The sequence below is a fragment of the Phaethon aethereus genome (assembly GCF_964289735.1).
Source record: "Phaethon aethereus genome assembly, chromosome: 2".
In the NCBI taxonomy this organism is placed as follows: domain Eukaryota; kingdom Metazoa; phylum Chordata; class Aves; order Phaethontiformes; family Phaethontidae; genus Phaethon; species Phaethon aethereus.
Genome location: NC_138582.1, coordinates 69,266,993 through 69,294,062, shown reverse-complemented (window position 1 = coordinate 69,294,062; position 27,070 = coordinate 69,266,993). Strand labels below are relative to the sequence as shown.

At 37.2% G+C, this 27,070-nt stretch overlaps 1 protein-coding gene across 1 annotated transcript; it reads left to right on the top strand.

Moving 5' to 3' along the window:
* Positions 1-447: 447 nt before the first annotated feature.
* Positions 448-25,571, top strand: EXOC3 (exocyst complex component 3; the record flags this gene model as incomplete). The annotated part of the gene is made up of 12 exons (XM_082014596.1): positions 448-1,426; positions 5,480-5,699; positions 7,148-7,829; positions 12,342-12,459; positions 15,201-15,326; positions 16,855-16,955; positions 17,462-17,572; positions 19,124-19,274; positions 20,645-20,767; positions 23,356-23,517; positions 24,818-24,945; positions 25,400-25,571. The coding sequence occupies exons 1-12, from the start codon at positions 1,118-1,120 to the stop codon at positions 25,569-25,571; spliced, it is 2,403 nt and encodes an 800-aa protein (XP_081870722.1). The 5' UTR covers positions 448-1,117.
* Between the last annotated feature and the right edge of the window lie 1,499 nt (positions 25,572-27,070).

The following is a 27,070-nucleotide window of genomic DNA, read 5'->3' as shown; positions in this document are numbered from 1 at the left end:
CCAGGGTGGCCATTGTTCTGGCTGGAGGAGCATTAGTTTGCGTATGGGAGGTGGTGAGAAATTTCTTTTGCTTCACTTGTTTTCTTGGGGTTTGGGGGGGGGGGGGGTGTTTCCACTCTTCTTCACCATCAAACTGATATTTTCTTGACCCATGTGTGTTCTCGCTTTTGCTCTTCCAGTTCTGTGCGCTTGTCACAGTTTTTCACCAGATCGTTACTCTGTTAAGATTAAGTGATGTGCTAGATATATGAATGGAGACCACCTTGAAAGTAGATATCTGCTTCCAAGGAATAATATGGATATGAGAGAGTATAATCTATAGTTGTGGCAGCAGAACCTAAAATGTTCTGTTTGATTACAAGACTGAAGACATAAAATGTTGGAAAGAATTTGGAAGGAATGAGGATGTGTTCCTTGGAGTTCTGTGAACGCCATGTTCTTGCATCTTTGGTGACTGGGATCCTCCCTGCTTTCTGAGAGAACAGGTCTGGTTTGATGGCCAGCAAATTTTACCTTTCCTGCCTACTAGTTTGCATGCATGTCTTGACTTCACTAGAAATTCTGCTGGAGACTTAGGTGAAATACTTTATTAATTTTTCTCTGCATACCCACACCTCTGAGGGATTGATAACGTGAGAAGAACTGAAAACAAGAGTAGAGAATAAAAAAAAACACCCATCAGAAGTCTAAATGGAATTGCTTTACAGTTAAGTCTCTGGGTTTAGAGCTTCCACAGCTATGTTTCTGTCGACTTCTGGTAGGAAATTTGGCCTATTGCTGCAGAGAGACTATGGTTCTCTCGGCTCCACCAGATTCTAGGTCAGGAAGAGTTAGGATTTTTGCTTGGACCTGCTACAAGATTCCATTATGCTTTTCTTATTCCCTTTTTTAAAAGGCAAACCTACTCTAGGATTAGATAGAATCATTTTTTTAAATGGAGATTTGCTGTTCTGTTGTTGTCCTTTTTTTTTTTTTTTTAATACAATCTTACAGAGAGCAAGGTAAATGCAGAAACAGTAACCAGAGAACATTTCAGGTAAACTAATGACACAGAGTTAAGTGACTTTAAATGCAATTCTTGTAGAATTCTGATTACTACTCTTTATAACGCGATCTAATGATGCTTCTCTCAAGTTGCACTGTTTTTATTGCCGAAGTTAGTTCTCCAGTTGTTAACTTTGAAATGACAGATAGCCATCAACTGAAAATGTGTTTTCTAAAAACGTTATATTTCTTTTCAGTACTGTTAAATTATGAAGGCATTTTGAGGTCCCAATCAACAATGGAGGAAACGGATAGGGAAGCAGTTGCAACAGCTGTTCAGAGAGTAGCAGGAATGCTTCAGCGTCCTGATCAGCTGGATAAAGTGGAGCAGTATCGCAGGAGGGAAGCTCGTAAGAAGGCTTCAGTAGAAGCTCGACTCAAGGTACAAAGTTTGATAAATTTGAGTGTCCGTGGTGCAGCATGAATGTACCTTCTTTTTTTTTTCCTTCTGTTTTTCGATTCTACATTTTCATCCAGATAGTTTTAAACCATGGGCTTTAATTTTTTCGCTGTGTCCAAAACAGAAACTTTGCATCCTGAAAGTAATGCAAACTATGCTGTACATCTTACTGAAACTTTATTCAAGCATTTCAAACTTTCTTATGTCCTTTAACTTCTACAGCTTATCTGTGGACAGCTACCCTTAGGCTGTGTAGTCTGTCAGCCAACAAACCTTTGTCGTAATGACTGAATACTGAACTTGTAACAAAAAATTGATGATTGCATACGAAAAAGATGGGTCAGTTTAGTATCTGACTGTTCCGTAAACCCATGTAAGATAGTAAGACATTCTTGTCTCTTGCAGAACTGCACCCCATGATTTTCCCCCTCTTTCACATGTGTACATGTGAGTCCACACACACATGCACACACACAGACTTAGCCTGAAATATGAGTAACATCCTTTGTTTAGTGTCTATATGTTACTGAGTTCCATGTTTCCTTCCTTCACTTGTACTCATTAGCCAACAGTCATTTTAGACCATTATATTAAGTAATTAGAGTAGAGCCTAAGAAAAGTGTTTGGGAAAATATTTTTGGGTTTACCAAATCAAAATGGCTGGTATACACTGTATTTAATCGTATATTTCAGAGTAAGTTAGTTTATCTTACAACTATTTGATGGCTCCTTCTTTGAGGGAGTCTGCATGAAGTAGAAGAGAACCTGTCTTCTTTCACAGTGAAAAAATGTGTTAGCAAATTACATGTTAATTTTTGTCCATAGCATAGAAACAGAAATTTTCCTGATGACTTGGACTGGGTTTTTTAGATTTAAGGCAGGAAGCATATAGTAGAGTCTATTAATAATGGATCAGTTGTTTAGTTACTGTGATCTATTTATAATAGCTGAGCACAGTCATTTGCCAATTGTCTGTTTCTATAGACAGTGATGACTAAACATAACTTTGTAAGTTTTGTAAATGCCTAAATCCACTTTATAGCGAGTTTCCTTGTCATTTTCCTTAAGTTACCTTAACTTTAGTCATCCATAGATGATAAGAAATACCTGTTCCAAAAAGAGGTGCAATACCCCTTGATCCATTCAGGATGTGTTCCTGAAACAAGTGAATGGTTAGTGATGCAATGGATAGCAAAGCATTTTTTCCCATAAGAGTTAATATAATGGATGGGAGCATAGAGAGGGTGTAAGAAATACTCTTGCTCTTGCATTTAAACTGTGTATATGTATGGTATGGAAGACTGAGAGACAGGGTCATCAGGATCATCAGCTGGGGGAGTTGCTGACTTCTCAAGTTGGATCACTGTTGAAAAACCTCAGCTACTTCATGTATATGAATGAACACATGGTAAATCTTCTAGTGTGAACATGTTGGTGCTTCTTTTTTGATATGCTTTCATCATTGTCATCATTTTCTTCAGATGAATCAAGATAATCAAGTCAGTCAAGGGTGAAGAGTAGAAAACCAGGGTAATAGTTGTATGGCATTTACAGGGATGAAGCAGCAGACATCTGGAATGGTGATCTGCCCAAAAACCCAGCATCAACTCCAGTTGGTTATCCTACTTCTCCCTCTATATCCTCTCCCAAATATTTAGTTGCATCCATTTCTTACATCCTTTTCTGCATTCTTCCTGCGTTATATAAATTATTACAGAAAAAAACTGCTTTGAAACTTGTCAAACTCATCTGCTTCATGTGTGAGGCTGATGGCGGTTAGTACTTTTAAGGACTGGTAGCTGAATTCTGAAACTATGTGTGAATAAGCACTGGCTAGCACTGGAGGCTGGTACTTCTGGGCTCTGCAGTCCAAAATACAGGCAAAGAGCTGCTTGTACTCTATTCCAGAGCCTGAAAAGTTACAAGCATCAACAGCCGTCTTTGTGCACGTATTCAGTCAATGGGAGAACTTAGGTTTTGGTTTTCTCTCTGAAGAAATACTGTATACATATCCTAGGAGAGTTCCTAGGTTATGGGTTTTCCTGAGTATAAACATGCTTCAATCCTCTACCTTTTGATTCTTAGCTGCTGTGCAATCATGAATTTGAACCTTAGGGCTGTAGGGAGACCAGGCAGCCAGGATCCTGGTTCTGTGGCTTCATGTTGAGGGCTGTCACTTGAAAAGAGATAAAAATGAAGTTTTGAGCCCTGTTCCTAGGATGGCTTGGTTTTATTTTCTCTTTTTTAATCCAGTGCTGGTCAGTCCAATCTAAGATGAATATGCATTCTAGGAAGCAAAGTCCACAGTGTTAGGACATGCCTTGCTCCCTGCCCCCCAACCCCTCCCCTGGCCCCAGCTGATTTTTAGAAAACAAACTGAACAGGGGTGGTTGTCTGCTTTTAGAATTTTCCTTGGACGTTTTTATCAGTGACCAAGATTAGTCATTGTTTCTGTTTAACATAATCAAGCTTCTACAAAAGTTAAATAGGTGAAAATGGGAATATGTAATACTTGAAAGATCTGCCTCAGGACAAATTGAAATATCAAATTAGAAGTGTTGAACATTTAATGGTCATGTGATTTTTAAAATACTTTATGGTCAACTTCAGAAGGTTGTGTTTGAGTATCATATTGAATGTTTGAGTATCCTAATTACCTCAGTTCCTATAGGGGAAAAAATGTGTTAATGCAGCAGTTCTGTAGATAGATACTGTATAAAAATGCCTTACCACTGCTCAATTGTACTGAATCTGGCAGGAAAATACATTTTTATCAATAAAATCAGCATGTCACAATTTGAAAGTACATAAATAGCAGTAGTTTAAGAAGCACTGCATTTTTCTGGGACTTTCCCAGTACATTTAAAACACAATAAATGTTGTTCATAGTTACCAGGATTTCCTCTTTGGCTTCTAGTATCAGACAAAAAGTTCCATGACTGCCCAAGCTTTTTGGCCTCAGAAGTATGTCAAAAAATGTGTTTTGAGCTTAGCAAAACCATTAGTGCCTCACTTCTTTACTGGTTACTTGAGTCCTTGAGTATAAAAAAGTATGAGTATGAAAAACAGAGTTTTCACTGATGTCTTGCCTTTTGGCTTGTCTTTTGAAGTCTGTTATTTCCAGTTTCATTTTCCACTCACCTGATTTCATCTTAGTCATATCTGTTTAAAAATACTTACATAAAAGACATGCTGTGGATGTGATCTGATGTCTTTCACTCAGATATGCACTATAATGCATTTTCTGTGAGGTGTCTGGACTGTCAAATGATACTCAGAACCAACAACCTATTTAAAAGAGTCATTATTTCAAGTGTCACCTGTCACAAGAGAGATCTATATCAATAACCTCTCTTTATGCCAAAATAATCTAGTAGTTGGATTGTTGGTCTGGTTGTTACAGAGTGTCAAAATTCTGTTGGGGTTGGGGTTTGTTTGTTTGTTTGTTTTGACTGAATTCCTTTTGAATTTTTTTTTTATTTTTGCTTTCAGGCATGACAAGCTGGAGGGGTTTTTTTAGCACATTCTCGGAATTGTAATTTTTTTTTTTTTTTAAGAACACTTTCAGTTGCCAGTCAAAATTTGTAATTGCTTTAGTAAAATGCTATGTGAATCTGTACATACTAAGCATTCTGTTGAAACATCTGGATCAGTTTCTTCTGATATACCTCCTTGAAATTAATTTATGAAGGAAATGCAAAGAAATCTCATTCTTCCTTCCCGTGATCCTGGTTTAATATAGATTTATAAAGGTCATCGATCTGCCTAAGCTCCTATGTTAGCTTTGTCGGTGAACCAGTTGTATCTAGGTCCTTTAAAACTAGATACAACTCCAGAACTTCAAAAAAAGAATATGTGCGCACACACAGAGAAAGTTACATGTTTCTAGTAAGCTATAATGTTACTTTTTCAGGTTTTTTTTCCCTCTTAAAATGTTAGATACTGAAATGAAAATTGGTTCCTGAGAAATGTTGAAAATAAGGAACTACAACGATTAATACAATCTCTTTCTTTGTCTTTTTCTTTGTATTTAAGGCAGCAATCCAGTCACAGTTAGATGGAGTACGAACAGGTTTAAGTCAACTGCACAATGCACTGAATGATGTAAAGGACATTCAGCAGTCTTTGATAGATGTCAATAAGGACTGGAGACAGAGCATCAACACCATAGAAAACCTCAAGGATGTTAAGGATGCTGTAGTGCAACATAGCCAACTGGCAGCTGCTGTAGAAAATCTCAAGAACATCTTTTCAGGTAATTTACTGTTCTTCATCACATACTGAAGGCACTTTAAAATGATGCTAACAGCTGTAAGGTTGTCAAGTGATGTCCAGAACTTTTAACCTCATAGGAAGAATCACCTACACATCACAATCAGGGAAGTAGCTGGTAACCATTTAATATGGTTAATATATCGAATCTAAATTTTGCTGTAAGAATTTCTAGTCTGGCCTATCTCATCATCAAACACAAGTCACAAAGAAGCTTCTTGCTAGCAGTCAGTAGCAGGGATAACATCTTCAACTGTAAAAGACTGAAATATGCAAGCGGCATGTACAGAAAGAAAATTCTGAAAGATCTGGAATGTTGCCAGTGAGTTGGGCACCTACAGCAAGCCTGTTGGGTAAAAATAGTCTCAAATGATTTTAGGAAGTGAAAATTTTTTGCAGACAGAGGCAAAATATGAAACTGCAAGATCTCCAGTCAAAGTTTCCCTGGCAGTCTTTCTCGCACAATAGTTAGGAGCCTCATGGATTTCCATTAATGTTACAAACATAAGTGTAAATTACCTGAAGTTCCATTTCAACTGTGCACAGTCCTTACTTCAGAATCAGGCAGTACAATCACAGAAACCAACTCGTGCATAAAGAAATGATAGATGGGAGACGCTTCTTGCCCCACTGCACAACTGCAAAGGTTTGCAAAATTAAATAAGATTAATGTGGTATAATGGGTACTGTAAAGATAAAGAAAATGGGATTACCTCTGCCTTTTTGATGCACATTCCTTTCTGTCTTCAATCAGGGTATAACTGTCTTTTCAAACCTCTTTTGTGGCTGCCAGTTTTATCATCAGCTGCCTTTTTTTGCAGTGACAGTTTTTCTGCTGAGGTTTTTCAGTTCCTTCGCCCACAGGATCCTAATCCTCTTCTGTAGGATTCCTCAAATACTGAAAAATAATAAAAAAAAAAACCTTCTAAATAGGTTAGCAGCATAGGTCATTATGCCTATTCTTCCTTTGTGCCTTAGGCAGGCAAAAACTGTTCCTTCAAGGAGGAGGTAAAATTTAGTATTTGCTGGGTATATGCAGCCTCAGGTTCAACAGGCAACTTAAAAGCTGTATGTATAAGATACTGCAGCATTAGCTTTCTTATTTGTTTCATGGTAGACTTTCATGGATTTTTAAATTTTTTTTTAAGGGGAGGAGAGAGAGGAAATTACATTCTGTTGGCACTATGATCTTTGTTCAGCCACTGATCAAAGTGGAACATTATAGTTAATGATGTATAAAGATATATAGCATTTACTAACAATTTTGAATACTTTAAAATAATTTCCTTTCAATTATTTCAAAATAATTACTACAGCTGTTTGCCAGCTTGTTTCCTAGAGCTTTTATTGTCTTGTATTTATTCTTTGTATTTTGATTGTGGTGTTCTACTCTTTTGTTTTGTTTTTTTTTCTTCTTTGCCTTTCTTTCAGTTCCAGAGATAGTCAGGGAAACCCAAGATCTGATTGAGCGTGGGGAACTTCTGCAAGCTCATCGAAAACTGATGGATTTAGAGTGTTCTCGTGATAACCTGATGTATGAGCAGTATCGCATGGACAGCAAAAACACGCATGACATGAACCTCATCCATACATATTTTGGGGATATGCAGAAACTTTCTGAGGAGCTGGCAAAGCAACTTTGGATGGTGGTTCAAAGATCTCTTGTTACAGTCCGTCGAGATCCAACCTTGCTTGTTTCTGTTGTTAGGATAATTGAGAGGGAGGAGAAAATTGACAGGCGCATGTTAGACCGGAAAAAACAAACTGGGTTCATACCTCCTGGCAGACCAAAGAAGTGGAAAGAAAAAATGTTCAACATTTTGGAAAGAACTGTGAGCATACGAATTGAAGGCACTCAAGCAGATACTAGAGAATCTGACAAAATGTGGCTTGTGCGCCATCTAGAAATCATACGTAAATACGTTCTTGATGACCTGCTTGTGGCTAAAACCCTGCTGGATCAATGTTTTCCTCCACATTATGACATTTTCAACAAATTGCTAAATATGTACCATCAGGCTTTGTCCACTCGCATGCAAGAGCTTGCTGCAGAGGATCTGGAAGCAAATGAGATTGTTAGCCTTCTTACTTGGGTTTTAAATACATACAAAAGGTAAGGTCCCCATGTCTTTTCTGTTAGCAATAGTTGAGAGTAAGCATGCAAAACACAGCTTATGTGCTAATATTTGCATGTCTGTTAACATATAAGAAGGTAGAACAAAAGACGGATAATAGTAAATAACTTGCTGGTTTGATATTTGTTAAGCATTTTGCTTTCTGGAAATTGCTCCTTAAAACTTGCTTGCATTTTCTAATATGTGATTTTGAGTTGCTTTGTAAGATTCAAGTTTTAATGCAGTTAAAGACCTGCTTGAAGCTACAGTCACCTTGTATTTGTGTGCCAGTTTGGTGAAGTATTGGGAAAAGCAAAAGAGTCTTTGAGCGCATGTGTGTGTGAAACAAAGTATTTGTTGTTGGCCACAGCCCCAGAAGATTTGTATGGTTATTAACTTTCTATTGTTACCCTTTACAGAGGCTGGGACTGTTTCAGTGTTGCTTCGTTACTGTTAAATGGAAAGAATGTAGTAACTTGCTTCAGGTTTTCTCTCAGAACTGTGTGGTTATCTGTTTATTTAGAAGAATTTCTGCTTAGAGGTTGTCTCCTGTGATACTCTTAAACTCTTTTGAGTTGTGTGATTTGTTGGGATAACTTAAGCATTATGTCTTTTTTTATTTTTTTTCTTCATCCTTCAGGTGGAAACAACTCAAATGGCAACTGTTTAGTTTTTGCTGGCATGTAGTTACTAGAGCAACTGATTTGTTTGGGAAAAAGTAATGCTAACCTTTCAGTGGCTCATGACTGTAATCCTGTTCTCAATAGCTGGCATTGACCCAGAGTCTTCTCTGTGTACACTTTTGCAGCCTTCAATTGTTCAATCCCACTAATTCAACACATTGGATGCTTGATAGGTTTAGAGTATAATACCATAAAGCAAATAGGTAGGAGATAATACCATTCTGTAGAATTTCTATAACCAATTTTAAGATTCATTTTATGTTCGGATATCTGCGTTCTGCTCTACACTGTGAAGTTCTCCTGCTTTTCTTCCCTGCAAAGAACACTCAGAAGCATCCACTAAATGCATATTTACATGCCTGTGCAGGATATATGATCTATGAGAGATGCAGCTACTAATAAGGAGCTGAGTTCATTGGCCTTTTCTTCTTTATTAATAGAAGGTCAGAGGAATAACTCCGCAGTGAATGAAAATCAGAAATATGTGAACCCCTCTACCTATAGGGGCATGGCCTCAGCAGAAATCCTGTTCCCAGGTTCTTCATTTATGTCCTGGGGCTGATGTTCTAGTAAGGCAATTCTTGGTCTTAAAAATTGCCCTTCTACCCTTCCCCCAGAAAGCAGAACAGATTGCTATTGAGTTAGGCAATTCAGAGCTAAAGCCCTCTCAATCCATGTGTTCTGTCATAGAAGGGCAAAGGGAGGGAGCAAAGCTGGCATTGCATCTATTTACAAAGCAAATAAAAAAGGGATCAATCCTGCTAAAGCAAGTTCTGTGGCTCGTAGCACCTGATGGAAATATCTTGTAAAGGAAGTGAAAGAGTGAGAGGAGTAGACACGGTACAAGATACCTGAGAATGCACTTCTGTATAACCACGTAATGAGTCTGACAGAAATTAAAGGCAATATCTCAGGAGAAAAATTAAGGCTTTGAGTTTTTCTCTTCTCTAAAAAAAAAAAAAAAAAGCCTGAGAGCAGTACAGTAATTCTATTCTTATGGATTACAATAAACTGTTATCAAGAGGATGATAATTAGCTGTTGTGTATGTTTGTAGTGGTCAGTGGAAGAAGAAATGGGCTCAGGCTTGTGAGTGGGAAAAGTTAAGTGCAGGATACTTGCAGAGCTTACCAAATCTCAATCGCTGGACTTCTCTTAACAATTCTCTATAGGGATATGTTTATAATAAACTGTGAAGGAGGATGGCCTATATGACATCGTGAGAACTGTGTTTCTGTGATATTTCACCCTCCTTTCCCTGTATGAAAAAAGTGAAACTGCTGTTACATTCCTTGTTCACATCTATGGAACATTGTATGGTGGAAGATCATTTTGTCCTTTCTAATATTTCTCTACTTCTATTAAATGTAATTGAATATTAGAGGGAAACTTGTATTTGCGTGTTAAAGACGCACTTCAAAACCAGCTGAGAGAATACTGACCAATTAAGAGAAGCATTGAGGGTATTTTTCCATGTAATGAATTCATAAGAAAGCCATGCTTAACTTCTGTTTACAATATCTGCAAGATAGAAGTTTTAAAAGAATCGTGTTCTTTACCAGAACATGTCTTGGAAGCTGTTTTTAGAACTATCAACTCATAGCTGAGAAATAAAGTGATGCTCTATGTGGAATAATAGCCTTTAATATTTGAGTGGGATGCAGTTTTACTGTGCTAGATGTATTTCTCTCATATTTAAGTCAATGAGAGCTTTGGAAACATACTGCTAGTACTAGTACCGAATTGGGACCAGGACTCTTATCTGTGTTTTAGGGAAAATGCAGGTCTCTTAAGATCCTGATGCCTATATTCATAACATCACTTTATCAGATACTGATCAAGTGTTGACAAAACTGCTAAGAGCTCATCAACGTTGCTGCAGACAGTGTCAACAATCTTCACCCTAAGAACAGAAGGAATGGTACTATATATCTAGCTGGATGCTGTCTCTGGATTGAGTACCTCTTTTTACAAGACAGAGCAGGATTGGTGGCAAACCTGGCGTAAGAAGCAGAATAGAAGCTTTCTAAAATGTTAGTTTCCAGATAATACAATTCTAGTTGAAATTTCAACTTGATTATAAACTTCTTGTTTAAGGGACATAACTCTTCCCTACAGTTAGAAGCCTCCTGACACTTCTAAGAGGGTTGTCTATCACTTCCTTTCCCGCAGACACTTGTGTTGTGGCGATCAGGAGAGAGAACTCATGTAGAGGAAGAATTTTTGTGTTTGGGGGCTAGAGGTGGAAGCCTGTAGTCTTTGTTTAGGGTTTTCAGTTGATAACCTTTGAGAAAGATTTAATGTCTCTGTGGGCTTGTGAAGTAGGGATAATGATGGTATAATGAGGCTAGAAATATTTTCCATTATGGCACAGTGCCATAAACAGCTTCTCACTTTTCCCCTGAATAAGCCTAGAACCGGTCCTGCAATTACATGTATCCTTTATGTAAACAGCAACAGAATGGACAGTTTTCTGAATAGCTTGAGCCACTTTAAAATATCTTCAATCTCCATTTTCTTGCAGGCTCAGGAAGATGCTACAAATGTAAAGTGTTCAGTTACAGTAGCTTTTACAGTTTCAAGGACAAGAATTTTGGCTTTTTAGTTAGGCATAGTACGTTCTTTTTTTTTTTAGTGCCTTGAGGTTTTCTTTCCTGATGTAAAAGCACCATTATGCTGACTCACTGCATGCACCAAGAGAACAACTTTAACTTGCAGAAATATACAAACTAAACACTTGTTTAGGAAATTTTTTTGCTATTTTTTTTTATAGCAAATAAATTTTTGTCACTGCAAATACGGGATTTGTGGCTTCCTTCTGAAAAGCACACTAGAAATGGAATGTGAAACAATTTACGTTATTATGATTGAGTATATTTCCATCAACTATTAATAAAGCACTCTCTGAAGAGTGTGGTTTTGAGTTATTGATTTTTTTAAATCATGAAATATTAAGAGTTTTTGCTATGTTGTGCTTTGGCATAGCTTTGGGTTTTTTTCGTTTTAGTTATACAAGCAACTCATTAGATAACTTTGTAATGTATAGATGCAAAATATCACTGTAAAGTATTAATTTTATATAATCCTCATCAAAATATTTTTGAGGGTTGCTTTAGTTTCTTTCTAATCCTATAAAATCAAGAATTTTCCTTTGCAAGCAAGTATAGCTAATGGCACTGTTACAATATAGTACCCATGAAGTGCACTTTTGATTTGGTGTGCAAGATGCCGCCTCCTCATATATTAAGTGTATTCCCTACCAATACAGGGAGCATTGGTAGATTTTCTTCTAATACATCTAAGCTTTGATATGAATGTGATACAAGTAGCAAAACAGAAGCTCTTTTGAGAAACTGAAGTGAGTATTTCATACTTTTCACTGATCTTTCCCATTGTGAAATTCAGAATGCGTAAGTTGTCTGTCCTCACCTCTGAAATTTAAGACATATAAAAATGTCCCCTGTTAAGAGCCCACAGGTTGAACCAGTTGGCTTTTATTCAGTCCTAAGCAATTGCTAATTTTTGTACAAAAAAGATGGAAACACATGAAAGGGTTGAATAGTTAAAATGTCTGTAACATTTGTTTTTTGATATATGCTGGGCTATAGCTTTTACATCCTGTTCTTTCTTTTATATAGTTTTATTTACATTCCTTGTAAATACATTTCTTGTTGCAGTTACTATTAAGAACTTTTTGAATTGTAAAGGTGTTGAAAATTGCCCTTTACAGTGGTAATACCAAAAAAGCTTTATAGTTTAACTTTTTATCTCATTTTTCTTTACTAATCTGCAATGCCTTTTTTTTTGTCTTTTTTTTTTTTTAAACTCAGTGCAGAGATGATGGGAAATTCAGAACTGTCTCCCGAAGTGGATGTAAATTCTTTGAATCCACTGATTTCGCAAAATGTGGTAGATCAGCTTCTCAGCAAGTATATGTCAACACTTACTGTGAGTAATAATAATCCAAAGACACTTTTGGATGACTTTATAGCTGCATTAGTACCTCAATGCTGTTCCTCAGTCAGAGGAAACAAATGTGACAAATATGAACTCGATATTGTTACTTTTCTAAATTTTCACATACTATATGTAGGTTTGTTTACAAAGTTATAATCAGATTATTTTATAGATGTAAATCATGAAATTTCAAGGAATAATTATGCTTTACAGACTATATTAATCTTAGTTTATTAGAAAGGAAGGAATTCCAGTGTTCATATATCTAAATTCATAGTGCTAGTATGTTAGATATTGCTATACTTACAAGCCACTGAATGCAGCTTGGTCCCTATAGTAACTACATCAACGTTTGATACAGATGGATCTTTTCAAGGTAATCAGGATGTTCATGTTTGCGAGTTTGATTCTTTTAACAGTATTTTTGTTTTCATGCCTGTCGACTGCATGAGCACATAATTTCCTTTTGTGGATGCCATTTCAAGTGCATCTTAAATATAAAGGCACTGCTGCTTGGTTATCCTAAGAGTCACTGGAAATTGATCAACTATATGGCAAGGAAACAATATGTGATTGTCAGGTTTTTAAAGTGTGTTTTTCTTTAAAGGTCCACTATTGCTTGCTTCTGAGACTGGATATTGGGATAGTTGGAACTTTGGACTTGCTGTTCTTACATTGTTCAGTTGAATACCTACTCCTCCTAAGTTTAGGAGCTCTGCCAAGCAGAGGGAAATTTTTTGCTTCTTTAGATGTGTCAACCACTAAAATATGTCCAGCAACAGCAACTACTTGGACTTGATAGTCATCACAATAATATGAACCGATCTTGTTATGTCTCAAGGAAGTTGCCAATAGAGGCTTTGCTTCACATTAGCTTTACTAGGACTTTCATGCAAGTTTATTTTTCTGCACTTACCTTCAGGACAAAAAAACATTGGTTTGTTTTATCAAGCTACTTTTGGCCTGACTCAGGAAATGCCTTTGAATTCATTTTGTCCCCTCTTAAGATGAAAAAATAGACCTATATTGGTTTTTCTGAAATGTTTTTTCCCTACTTACTGAAAAATATTATATATAGAACATTGTTGTATTTATATTCTATAAATAAAATAAAGCAAAGCTGCTAGTCTGTTAAACACAGAGTGGTTTTCTTTTGCTCTTTTGATTTTTGGCTGTTTCTTCTTTTTAAGGCAGAAAATACTGAAACTGCCTATTTGTTTCACAGGATTCAGCCTGATCTAATTTTCTATGCATCCCCACTTACTCTTCTACTTTATTTCTTTTGATGTTATGTTTAAAACTGTTTATAAATAAAATATAACTAGTTTTGTTTGGGTAAATTAAAGCATTTCCTAATTGTGGCTATCAATGTAAATATTGATGTTTAAGTCAACAAAAATGTCTCCTTTTCATGAGAAATAAGATGCTAATATAACAGACTTCTACTAGATTTCTTTTTTTTCGAAGCACATAAGCTTGAAAAAAAAGTTCTTGTAAATTATGATCTTAAGGTGAAAAATGTTGATGTCCCCTGGGCTGATGACTTAAAAGATTAATTCTTCTTTACAAATCATATCTCATCAGAGCAGTTCCATGCTTATGAGGAAAAAAGATAGTGCAGCGTTTCATGTAGTTGAATGTGGCACTTTATGTACTTAGGCCACTCGCTGTAGTCAAAAAAACAGCCTTTCTTGTGCAGAAAGACTGTAGGGCTTTCAGTTTCTTCCTTTATGCTATCTGCTGATAGGAGTTTTGACCAAAATATACTGATTTAATACATAAAAAATGTAAACACTAAAAAAAAATTACCTAGTTCAGACTTTTTCGCCCTTTCTGTACATGCCTACTGGTTATGTTTAGTTTTGCATGGTAGGGCACACTAATATACCAGTTATACTTCTTTCTAATGTATAAACTTTTGTATTACTTGGGGTTTTAACTAAATGTGAACAAAGCAGAAAAGAGGCATAAACCTGATAATTATTTCAGCTAGACAGAAATCCAAGAATCCAATTACATATTTAGCAAACATGCTGGTCTTTATTACCTACTCTTGCAAATATGTCCATGGTATCTGTGTCATGCAAGTGATCGTAAAACTGGCTTAATCTAGTTCTAAAAACAGTTGTTCTTAATGTCCGTTTGTTGTGAAACATGCTTGTTGGATGGGAGGAGAGCCAACTATTGTATCTCCATCACTATTTTCTGCAGCACTTAAGTTCCAAGAAATGCAGCTCATTTAGTCTAATCCTGGGTTTTTGTCCCCAACGGTAACAAGCATCAGTTTCCTAAAATGCAGGTAAAAGGAACTACAAGCAGATATGTGCTAATTTTCCTGCATTAATTATTACTTTAATTTTTTCAGTTGTTGAAAAATTCAGTTTGAAACCTAAAGCCTGAGGCTTAATAAATGTTTCCGAAGTTCATAAACATGTTGATTCTGACAAACTGACTTGCTCTTTTTGTTTGGAGCACTACCCTTCCAAAATGTGCCTAAGCTTGATTCAAACTATATGACTAGTTTTCCAGTACTAACCTTTGTCAATGCAAATTTTAATTTGTCTATGTTACTTACATTCTCTAGGAATGACAAGAGTGGTCAACATTATCTGTTACTATTCCACTCTTCATTATGGAAATGGTTGCTATTCCAAATATTATAGTAGGGTTTTTTTTGTTGTGTTAAATCTAAAAAAATCTCTTCTTTTTCCTGGTTGCTTTATTTAATGTAGTCTAACATCATTGGCTGGCTACGAAAAGCACTGGAGACAGATAAAAAAGACTGGACAAAAGAAACTGAACCAGAAGCAGATCAAGATGGGTATTATCAGACTACACTCCCAGCTATTGTTTTTCAGGTATGAGATAACTTGGTTATTCTAGCAGTACATGGATTTGGGGGAATGGAGGGATGGGAGGGGGAAACCGAACTGATTGGGATGCCATTGTTTCTACGTGTATTGAAGTATAGTTTGTTTTTTTTCCTGTAGGGTTGTTAGATGGATGGGTTGTTTCTTTTGAGGTTTTTATATTTGCCTTTTTCACTTTAACACTTAGAGACATAGTTCTTTTTATGTGTAGATTAGAAACATATTTTTCCCAGCCTATTTAGTTGATATTTGTGTTTAGTTAACTGCTTTTAGGCCTATTCATGTAAATTTGTAGTATAAGCCTACCAGCTGAGATGTTTGTAAGTTATTAGAATATTGGTTGTTAGTATGGTGCTGAGGTATTTAGGCATGTAATTATTCCTATAAATTACTCATTGTACAAACACGTCAATACTGGAAAGAAGTTCTGTTGAAGATCAAAAATGCTGCTGTTTAAACACTACTTCAGTTAACATGAATGCCTGTCCAAATTATTCAATAGCCTCAAAACAGAAAATATAAGACTATTCCTAAGATCTTAAATTAAAAAAAAAGCCACCAAAAAAAACCCCAAAACACAACCCTAAGCTGTACCACCCTGTTGTTGGTAGTAGAAATGGGAAGTTTTTAAAGTGATGTTTATCAACCAGAAAAATGTCGGCTTATTATGCTCAGTTTTTAATTTTTCATTACAAAGATTGTGTGAGGTACCTTCAATGAAAGATAGATGGTCTCTTCTTGCATTTGTTTCCCACTTTATTTTTTTCCTGCCTTATACCAGGATTTTTGCTATATTCTTTCACATTTGTATTAGCACCAAAGTTGACTTCATCTGATCCTTTTCAGAAAGCGTGTGATGTCAAAGAAACTGGTGGCTGATTGGCTCTAGTCTTGTGCTGTCAAAGGCTGCAGGGTTGAGATTCATGTAACAGTGAAACTTTCAAAATCATCTCAGCATAAAAGCAGCTCATGTTTCCACCTAGCTTTGCACTGTTCCTTTCCAGTCCTCCTCCTCAAACACAGTTCCTTGTAGTTCATCTAGATCTTGTGCTTACTGTGTTTCTAAAGTTTAGGTGTCCCTTCTACTTCACTAATGTGAACTTACTACTTTCATATATGAGGAAAGGAAAGGAATTTGTGTTACAAGGTTATTCATTAGTAGCTGCAAGAGCTGACGCAATAATTTTGATCCACTGTAGAGCCACATTCCTACTGAATTAGAAATATTAAGTAATTTTTTGCCAAAAAAAGAATGCAGCTGTTTTCAGTATCCAGAGAAGACTGCAGCACATATTAATAAGTTATTGACATCCATTAATTACAGTTATGGAAATAGTGATTTTTTTGATTTAGACAGCAGCAGTTGTCTGGGTTTGTTTAATTAAAAAATCAAAACAAAAATATCTAAAAGCATATGTAGAGCTGATGCCAGTGAGTCTCCAACAAGATAGGAGTTCTGTCTTTGGTTTACCACTGATTAAGGCCTCTCTCTATAACTAAAGTATTTTTAACTTAGATGTTTGAGCAGAATCTTCAGGTGGCTGCTCAGATAAATGAAGATTTGAAAACAAAGGTACTCCTTCTATGTCTTCAACAAATGAATTCTTTTCTAACCAGGTAACATAATTTTTAAAATATATATTTTTTTATCCTTCCTTTATCCTGCCTCAGCGTCTCTTTGTTCCCACAGTTCCAATACTTGTTTTTCCTATGGATGTTTCTTTATTGCTTTGTTTTTCTCCTGTCACATCCCTGCCAACCCAGTTTTTCTTCCCTTTCCTTTTGTTGCTTTCTTCCTCCCTTCCCCAGCTTCACCACAGAAGTTGTTCTGTGCTGGTGAGTGGTACTTTCAGTTCCTCTCTGCAAATGGCTCTAATTTTGGAGTCAGTTCCAGTTTCTTATGTGTCTCAAATTTATATCTCTTTCTCATAAGGAAGGCAGAAGACACCTCCTTGGCTGGATTCTGCCCAGAACAGAAATACTAAACATTCCAGGAGCAACAAGCCCTTTATAAAATACTTCTAAATACCTGACAGGCCCTTATGGAGCATTTGGTCCTACAGGTGCACTTAAGTTATTACAGACTTCCGTCTGTGTAATGCTATTCCTTCTGTGTGTTGCAGGTACAAAGATGAAGCACAGTTTTATAAAGAAGAACATCTTAAAAATCGTCAGTATCCTCAATGCTATGTTCAATACATGATCGCAGTTATCAACAACTGTCAAACTTTTAAGTAAGTCTGCATGTTCTTGCAGTATTGTGAGAAAAATAGGTGCTGATATTTCATTTGTAATACTACAAATTTACAGAATCACAGAATCATTAAGGTTGGAAAGGACCTTCGAGATCAAGTCCAACCATTAACCCAACACCACCATGTCCCCTAAACCATGTCCTGCAGTGCCATATCCACACGTTCTTTGAATACTTCCAGTGATGGTGACTCCACCACCTCCCTGGGCAGCCTGTTCCAATGCTTGACCACTCTCCGGTGAAGAAATTTTTCCTAATATCCAATCTAAACCTCCCCTGGTGCAACTTGAGGCCATTTCCTCTCATCCTATCACCTGTTACTTGGGAGAAGTGACCAACACCCTCGTCGCCACAACCCCCTTTCAGGTAGCTGTAGAGAGCGATAAGGTCTCCCCTCAGCCTCCCCTTCTCCAGACTGAACAACCCCAGTTCTCTCAGCCGCTCCTCATAAGACTTGTGCTCCAGACCCCTCACCAGCTTCGTTGCCCTTCTCTGGACACACTCCAGCACCTCAGCATCCTTCTTGTAGTGAGGGGCCCAAAACTGAACACAGTATTCGAGGTGCGGCCTCACCAGTGCCGAGTACAGGGGCACAATCATTTCTCTACTCCTGCTGGCCACACTATTTCTGATACAAGCCAGGATGCTGTTGGCCTTCTTGGCCACCTGGGCACGCTGCCGGCTCATATTCAGCCGGCTGCCAACCAGCACCCCCAGCTCCCTTTCCGCTGGGCAGCTCTCCAGCTGCTCCTCCCTAAGCCTGTAGCATTGCATGGGGTTGTTGTGACCCAAGTGCAGAACCTGGCACTTGGCCTTACTAAGCCTCATACAGTTGACCTCCGCCCTCAATCCAGCCTGTCCAGATCCCTGTGCATCTCACCTTCTTTCCTATACAAAGAAGGTTTCAGTGAAGATAGTTTAGCTGACTAAGAGAAGACAACAGATTTAAATATATTACTGTTTTAAGAGGCAGATACTGTGATTGCTCTTGCCTTTGGCAAGCGAAGCCATTGCCCCTCACAGGTGAAAATCCACTTGCTATTCCAAGAATTTCATTGCCAAATAAAAATTTATCTTCAACTTTCTGAATTTGAAAAAGTAGTTTTACATTGTTTGTCTGGGGCCTGACATCTTCTCTTACATTTGATCTCACGCAGTTTACCTTCAAGCAGTGTGATCAAGGTGAACTAAACTGGAAAAAAGTAAAGGTAGGGCATGCTCTATTAAGAATATCAAAACAGGAGAAAGAAACCCTCACTGCTCCTATTTCGGTGTTCAGCAATCCAACCCATGTTCGTCTATATCTGCTGCCATTCTCAAGTCTATAAATCAGCAGTAGTTTGCTACCAACATACAAGTAGTCTAGGTTGATCACTCTAAAATCATTCTGGAGAGTAAATTAAGGCTTCCAAAGCAAGCAGCAGAAAACAGGACTGTCTAGTATGTCTCTTTCTATGTATGCACTCCAAAAATTTAGTAGCAATGCAATTGTGCATCAGTGGATGATGAAAAGCATTGTTATTTGTCACAGAGAATCTATAATCAGTCTGAAAAGAAAATATTTGAAAATTGAAATGGAAGACACGTTGTTAAGCAGTCATACAAGCATGGATGCAACTTTAGACGTCATTGCCAAAGAAGGATGCTCTAGCCTGCTAGATGAAGTCTTCATGGATTTAGAGGTTCGAACTCTTTTTTTTTTTTTTTTTTCCCCTCCAAAAAAACACAAATATTATTTTATACGGAAAAATAATTCAGGAATGAAGTAGTTATGAAGCCTTTTGATTGCTAAACATATTTTGTATGTGGTGTGCTAGCAAAATGCCAGTAAGTGTCAGTATTGTTCTTCACTGGTATAGCTTGCCTGTAAGACTGAAATTATATTGCTTAATTATATTTCACAGGATGACTTCAGGCAGGTGCTTTGTATATAGTGAATATTTTCTAGCAGATTGTATTTAGTCTTATATTTACGTAGTTGAGTTTTAAGAATTATTTGAGAAACTACTGCTGATATTAAGTTATCATCTTTGTATAGGTGCAGTACACCTATAATTAAGATAGTTAATTGACTCTAAAGGGGAGCCCGTTCTGACTGATTAATTTCCAATTCTAGCGTCTTGTATCGAATCCCTCAGGAAAAAAAAATTAATTCTTTTTATTATGAAAAAGAAGTTGGAAGTATGTGCAGGGAGGCAGGGAAATTAGAGAAATGGCAGGAGTGAATAAAGATGCTCTGAGACTTGCTAGATTTGTAATAGTGTTTTGAACTAATGTAAACATCTTGAATGATTCACATTGAGAGATGTGGGAGCAGTGTTTATTTTAGATTTGGAGCTCTTAAGCAAAACCTTTATTTCTCATTAACTAGGCTCACTGATTATGAGAATGACACTCCCATCTACTCCAATGACCATTCTTTGAAATTCATTAACCTCAAGCTTCATGTCACTATTATAATTTACAAAATGCTGTGCTCTAATACGTAAAGAATTTTTCCTCCTTGGAGAACAAAGCAAGATGGGTATGTAGATGTAGAGAATACTGGAATTATGTATTGTGGAGTTCTGGGAAAGGAGTAAAGTGTACAGGCTACCAAGTTTGGTATAGGCACAGGAATTTTGTGGGGCCATCAAAGAGGAACAACTGAGTAGCCAGTAGCAGTTCAAGGAATCAAGCATGATGTTGCACTATCACAACAGTTTAAAAGTGCCTCATATTCAAAATGGGAATCATCAGCTCTTACACCAATTTTGTCCTTGGACCTTAATTTTTTTATTTAGCATAGACATTTAAATAGAGAACGTCATAAAGGATTTTAGAGAAACAAATGCTCAGGTTAGCGCGATTGCGTATGTCAGGGTAGTGCTCTGTGCAACTGTCATTCCTACGACTGATCACATCACTCACTCACAGTAACTGCTTATTCCTTTTGGAGGAGAGTGGTTTAGAAATGCATGACACCAAAATTGTCTCCTATTTTTTTGTAACTGCACTGATATGATGAAAGAGTCAAACATTTGTTCTTTTCAATTGTTTGTTACCTTCTCAGCCACATCTCAATGAGCTGATGACAAAGAAGTGGTTGATGGGGTCTAATGCAGTGGGGACTATCTGTGTCACTGTAGAGGATTATTTCAATGACTTTGCAAGAATAAAAAAGCCTTATAAAAAGGTAGGTGCAAAATATTCTATGATACTTTGCTACTGTAGTCTGAATATCATGTTGGTTTGGAATTTCTGAACACTGAATGGAATTCAGAATTGGAATACAGAAATTTGAATTGGTTCATCACTGGAAAGGAAAAAATATTCATAATCATATTGCAGAAGTCCAAATTAATATTTCTCTCTCATCTTTTTTGTTCACAACCATAAAATACTGTCAAAGACAGATCAGAGTTGCAGGATTTAGTCCAGAAAATGTATTGGCATGTTACTAAATTGTATTCTTACCAGCTTGTACTTTTCTTCTACTTCTCAGAAGTTTGCAGTCAGATAAAATTAGTTCTTCTGAACCTAGTTTTGCTGGTCTGTAATTACTTTTTTTTATAAATGCACGTTCTGTAATTCCTGGTTTTAATGTGTGTGATGAGGCATAGTTAAATGGGTGCCATAAGGTTTAACAAATGCATAAGTCAAGGTTAAAGTGCTGTTACAGCAGCATAAGGTGCTAGGTTAGGTCATCTTTTTCTTTTTTCCTGTGGTCCATCAAAGGATATCTGTATTTCTGTATTATCCTTTAGTCTTTAGCATTATTGTACTTGCTTTTATCTTTTATTGAATTAAAGTCAGTTTTGTGTAGTTAAGATAGCATGTCTTAAATGATTCCCTAAGATTTAGGAAATATTTAAAGCTAGCAAGATCAGGATTTAGGTGAAGTCTTTGAACAAACCCATACTAAGTAGAAGTGCTTGAAAGGCAGTCTCAAAATCAGACACTCTTTCTTACCTTAACTCTTAAAGAGATAGAGGGGACTGCTCAAAGTTCCTCTGATGAGCTCTTAACCTTCCATATTTGCAGATCCCAGAGGCCTTATTATATAAATGAATAATATGCATTTTCAGTCCAGAAAAAGTACACAAAAGAAGGAACAACTTTCTTTTCTGGATTTGGTTTGTTACTGTGAGGTAATAGTGCTTGGCATGAGTGGGGTTTTTTACGTGTTAATACCAATCTCTGCAATCATGTGTTTCATCATGTAGCATTTATTGCCACTTTACAGGGAAGAAGATGAGAAACACATTTTGTGGTGTTCGTCATACCTGCTATTCCCCTATCTCCCAGCACCAAAAAATCTCACCCACAAGACACCGTGTGTTCTAGCACTGGTTGGGACACGCTTTTGTTTCCCTGGTTTGGGATGGGCTTTTTTTTCTGGTTTTAACATATTCTTGGTTAACCCTGTTTTGAAAATCCAACTTTTAAAAGCTACACGAACCAGGCACCTGCAAAAAGACTATAGCCCAAGGGGAAGGATGCTGTTCTGGAACAGGGCAGTATCTGGATCTTACAGTCATTCTGCTTTGCTGATTTCCTCGTGTGTGAAGTGAATGCTCTGTCATCACACTGTTGACTCTTCTTGAGTGTTCTTTTTCTCAGTTGTAGTAGAGCTGTTCTCCTTCACTTACTTTTCAGTAATGGGGCATATATATCAGTCTCCCACGGTCTATTCTGTGCAGTTAATTTTCCTCTGTGTAATTCGCATCAGTTCCACCAATGGAAGAGAAGCCATCCCTGAACAACCAGTAAACTCCGGTATTTCTGCACCGTCTTGACGGCAGGACTTAAAATCATATTTTCTGTAACCCGGATGAGGGCTGTGACTTCCAATACTTTGCAATCTGTTGTTTTCACTCTTTTTTTTTTCTTTTTTTTTCTTTTCTCTCTTTCTTGAAACCTTTCTCCAAAATTTTGACTGAAGAATGTATTGATTGAAACTAAAGCTTGATACACACTAATAAAATACAATAAAAAGTTTGTGACTGCCTGTTATGCAGGCTTTTTCTTAATCATACGTAACTCTACCATCATGCTTAGGGGGAAAAAACAATTACCTGAGGACTTCTGGGATTTAAGTACTCTCCTTACATTAGAGTTGAAAAAACATGTAGAGGTTTTGGGTTTTTTGTTTTGTTCTTTATTTCCAAACCTCAGCATTATTCTTGCACCACTACCAGATGCTTCACTTAGTCACCAGTAGCTATTTCCTATAAAAAGACAAGTGCAGAACAGCAAATCAGTCAAGGAAGATCTGAGAAGGTGATTGCTGCTGGCTTTCCAGGCTTCTTACCAGACTTGACCCAGAGCAGATAATGTAGGCAGGATTTGCAAGGCTTTGTGCAAGGTACTGTAGTTCTTCAGCAGAAGCCTCTGTGATGGCTGGTCATTCCTTAACCAGATGCAAAAAGCAAGGCTGCAAGGCCAAACACCGGTCTGTTATAAAGATCATCATAATTATTTCATGTTTGTTCTTCTGTATGGTGCTCCTCAGAAATAATTCAGACATGTCATTAGAGATATCTTGGTTTTGTTGTTTCTCATAATTGGCACATCCTTTTCATTAGGGAAGGACAGATTTTCGTTTCTGTTAGTATTGTGAAAATAAAGCCACTCAAAATGTGTAGCATTAGCAAAAACTGTTTACTGGTGATTAAGCACAAATACACATTTCAAAGCCTAATAGTTGTTCAGAGGCTAAAAATAATGGCTATGTCTGCAGGTATCACTGGCATAATCCACCCCCTTTTTCTTTTCTTTCAGACAATGACTATTGAGGCCCACCGGAGGGTGGTTGTGGAATACATCAGAGCAATCATGTTAAAACGTATATCTTTCAAGAATGCAGAAGAGAGAAAAGAGGGTGCAGAAAGAATGATCAAAGAAGCAGAACAGTTCAGATTTCTGTTTAAGAAGCTTGCAGCTGTAAGTATTTGCTTTGGGTAATGCTCTTAACCCGGTAATTTAGAATAAAACACACATGTTTACTGCTTGGGGAAAATGCCTAGAGTTCAACCTCCATGTCCCCAAAATGTTGGGTGCCTTGTGAATATCAAGGATGACAGGTGACAGCAGAGACAGAGTTTCTGAACACACACAGGCTGGTTCCTGAAGTTCCTGAGCACCAGTTTCTACTGCTTTCTGTTTATACAGCTCTCTGCAGCTAAATATTGGAATGGCCTCATAGAGATAGTTATCCTGAATTCATAGTAGTAAGTGAAAGAAAAAAGCAGTTGTTTGTTTAAAAAAAAAAAAATAATTGGGCTGGAAGAAAGGGTGATACTGCATCAAACAGATGCAGTTACTTCTTACCTAAGTAGCACGCAGTGTATTCATTTAGAATCAACAAGACAAGTATGTTGACCCCATTTAAAGTGCAGTAGAATAGAAAAGACAGGCCCAAAAAGGTATTTGAGAAACAATGTACAAGATAGGCCCAAAATGAATACTAAACCTTTTTTTAACTGCATAAGGAGCAGGAATCTGACAGAAAGCTCCTAGGGCCAACAGATGACAAAATGCAAAAAGAATGCAGAGAAAAATAAATCCTGAAAAACTGGGGGGGTGGGGGAGGAGCAGCATTCATCTCTGCTTACTATGGAAGATGTTGGGGCAACTCCTGCATCAGAGCCCTTTGTTATGTGGGATTCTGTGTAAGATCTGTTTCAGATGAAGGCATTGATAGAAGAGGTTATGGAATAAATGAAATGAACAATACCAGGTTGGGAGGACCAGATGACCTGGAACTAAGAGCACTAAAATAGTCCAGAGATTAAATAGTTATTACAATCTGGTTGATCAGCTGTTGAAAGCTGCCTTGGTGGCTAGATGACAAGAAGAAAGCTAATGCAGGGCTGGTTTTTAAGCAATGTTTCAGAAGAGAGCTGGCTTTCACATCTGTTATTCCTAATATTTGTGCTGGCAAGTTAGCAAAAGTTAAAGACTAGAAGGCATCACCATGTAGATAAATACAACACATTGTTTGTAAGCCATGACTGCCTTTACTGATATTCTGAGGGTATGTGGATGAAGAAGAACAGGGAAAGAAGGAAAAGGCTTATGGTGATGATTCACAAATACTTGTTTTCTTAATGCCTGAAAATTCAGTTGTTTGGGGAATTCAGCAGCACTGTCAGACAAATGCTGATTAAAGGATTTTTTTGTAGATATTTGGGGGGATTGCTTTTCTTTTGGGGATGTTTGTTTTTTACCTTTCATCTTATAGGGCTCTGGAGAGGACACTGAAGGACTCTGTGACATCATTGAAGCCATCGCAGAGGTTATCAAGCTAACTGATCCTTCACTGCTCTATCTGGAAGTTTCAACTTTAGTCAGTAAATACCCTGATATCAGGTAATTCTCTTTTCCCTCAAAGTTAAAATACAGATAACATCACGGTTTCTTGGTAATCTTGCACAAATTTTTAAACAATGTGTAAATGTGTTCATGTTTTTCATATTTTAGAATGTAGCCACTTTCTTATGAAAAATAATGCTAACATAAAATGTGTGTGACCTAGACTAGGAGGTACATGTACTTAAGTACTCAGTGGTACAGCAAAGGAATAATGAAAATACTTCTATTCTGTGTTTTCGTAGGATAAAATATGTTTGAGTCCTCAGAGCAGCCAAAACAGTGCTTTACATTGAGCTGGAAAAGCCAGTTCTGAGTGACTAGAGATCTGATTAAGAATTAAAGTCCATGCTGAAATTGAGTGAAAGGATTGCCAACGAAGTGATGTTTCTGACAAGTTCTTATGTGTGCAAAGTTTCCTACTAATGCCAGTTTTACCATCTTCCTTTGACAGGGATGACCATATTGCAGCTTTGCTGACCGTGAGAGGTGATGCCAGCAGAGATATGAAGCAGACTATCATTGAGACTTTGGATCAAGGTCCAAGCCAACCGAATCCGAACTATGTGCCAATTTTTAAAGAAATTACAGTTCCTACTCTAACTGTGCCAAAACTTCTCAAGTAACTGACAACTCTGTGTGTCATTACTGGTCTGTGATCAACAGGTTTGAAATATTTGAGGGCAAATTTGGCAGTGCTGTTTCAAGTAAAGTTCAGTATATGCTGATACTTGCTAGGCATGTTTCTTTCTAAAGACTTGGATGTGGGAAAATGTAATCAGATTTCTGAAAGAAGGTGGATGTAAAAGTCACGTTTGAAGAATGAAGCTTCTAATGGCCAGGTGGCTTTTTACTGACCCATTTGTTACAGCCATTTTTGCTGTCAGCAAATACATTTTTCTCGTGGAGTATGTTTGCACTGTGCACTGCAATGCCGTATAAAGATATTTATCCCCAAAACAACAGAGCTGTATTAGTGCTGGATATGCTAACATACGTAGCTTACAATACCTAAGCAGAGTCCTTTAGAACTGTCTTTATATGGCACTGCATTGAGCGTATATTAACATTCTCAATCACTTTCACATTATATTTTGTGTATGTACTTACTTTTGTGTAAAATAGTTTATTGCAGAAAACTTAAGTATGACATCAGTTTCCTGACTAAAGGACTGACCAAAATTGCTACTGTGCAATTTGATTATAGGGTGAATAAAGAAATCTAAGGTACAATTTTTTTTTAATGATTCACTAAAAACAGCACATAAAGCACCACCAGTTTAATAAAATGTTAAACTATTGCTACCTTCAGCTATGTATTCTTTGCATCCTTATAGATTTACAGTAGATTTAGATCTTTTTTGTTTTGTTTTGTTTGAAGTGTGAATAAACTTGGGATTTAACAGTTTTCTGAAAACACAAGATAGTGGTTGTTATGCCCACAGTATTTTCAGATTAATGCTTAAAGTTAATTTTCACTATTATCTGTTTTAATTATAAAATATTACTAGAAAATTGTGGATTTAAAAATACTTGATGAAGGACACAATGAAGGCATTATCCAGAGTTGTCAGAGATGAAGTATGAGGAAGACTCCAGTCTGCTTGGTTCTAATGAATGTGCTGGAGTTTGTGCAGTAACTTGTTTGGCCTGTCAACACCCAGACCTTATGCCATTTGACCCCTCTTGCTCATGACTCCTGACCGCAGAAGAGATGCAGGCAATGTCAGCAGTACAAACAGATAAAACAAAGGCCATGGCTTTTTTTCATTGACAAGGGAGCATGCTAAAGAACGAGGGTGGTTCAGTAGAGCACCAGGTTCTACCTGAGGAGTTTTAGCCAAGCCTGGAGGCACTCTGGGTCCCGTGGGACCTTACACTGTGCCCAGAAATTGCAGTGAGGGGGAGGGGAATTAGGCTGATTTCTGGAGGGTTGTGTTCAGTTAAGAATTTTTGATATGATAACTAATTTGGCTCGTACTTCAATTTCAATCCTGTGGTTTCTGGGCCGTACCCGAAATTTTTATCCTGTATGCTTTTGATCTTCCGTTTGTCCAAGGGAACACATTCATCGAGCTTTGTTCCTCCCTGTACCCCCCTTCTTCCTCCGCAGCAGTAATACCGT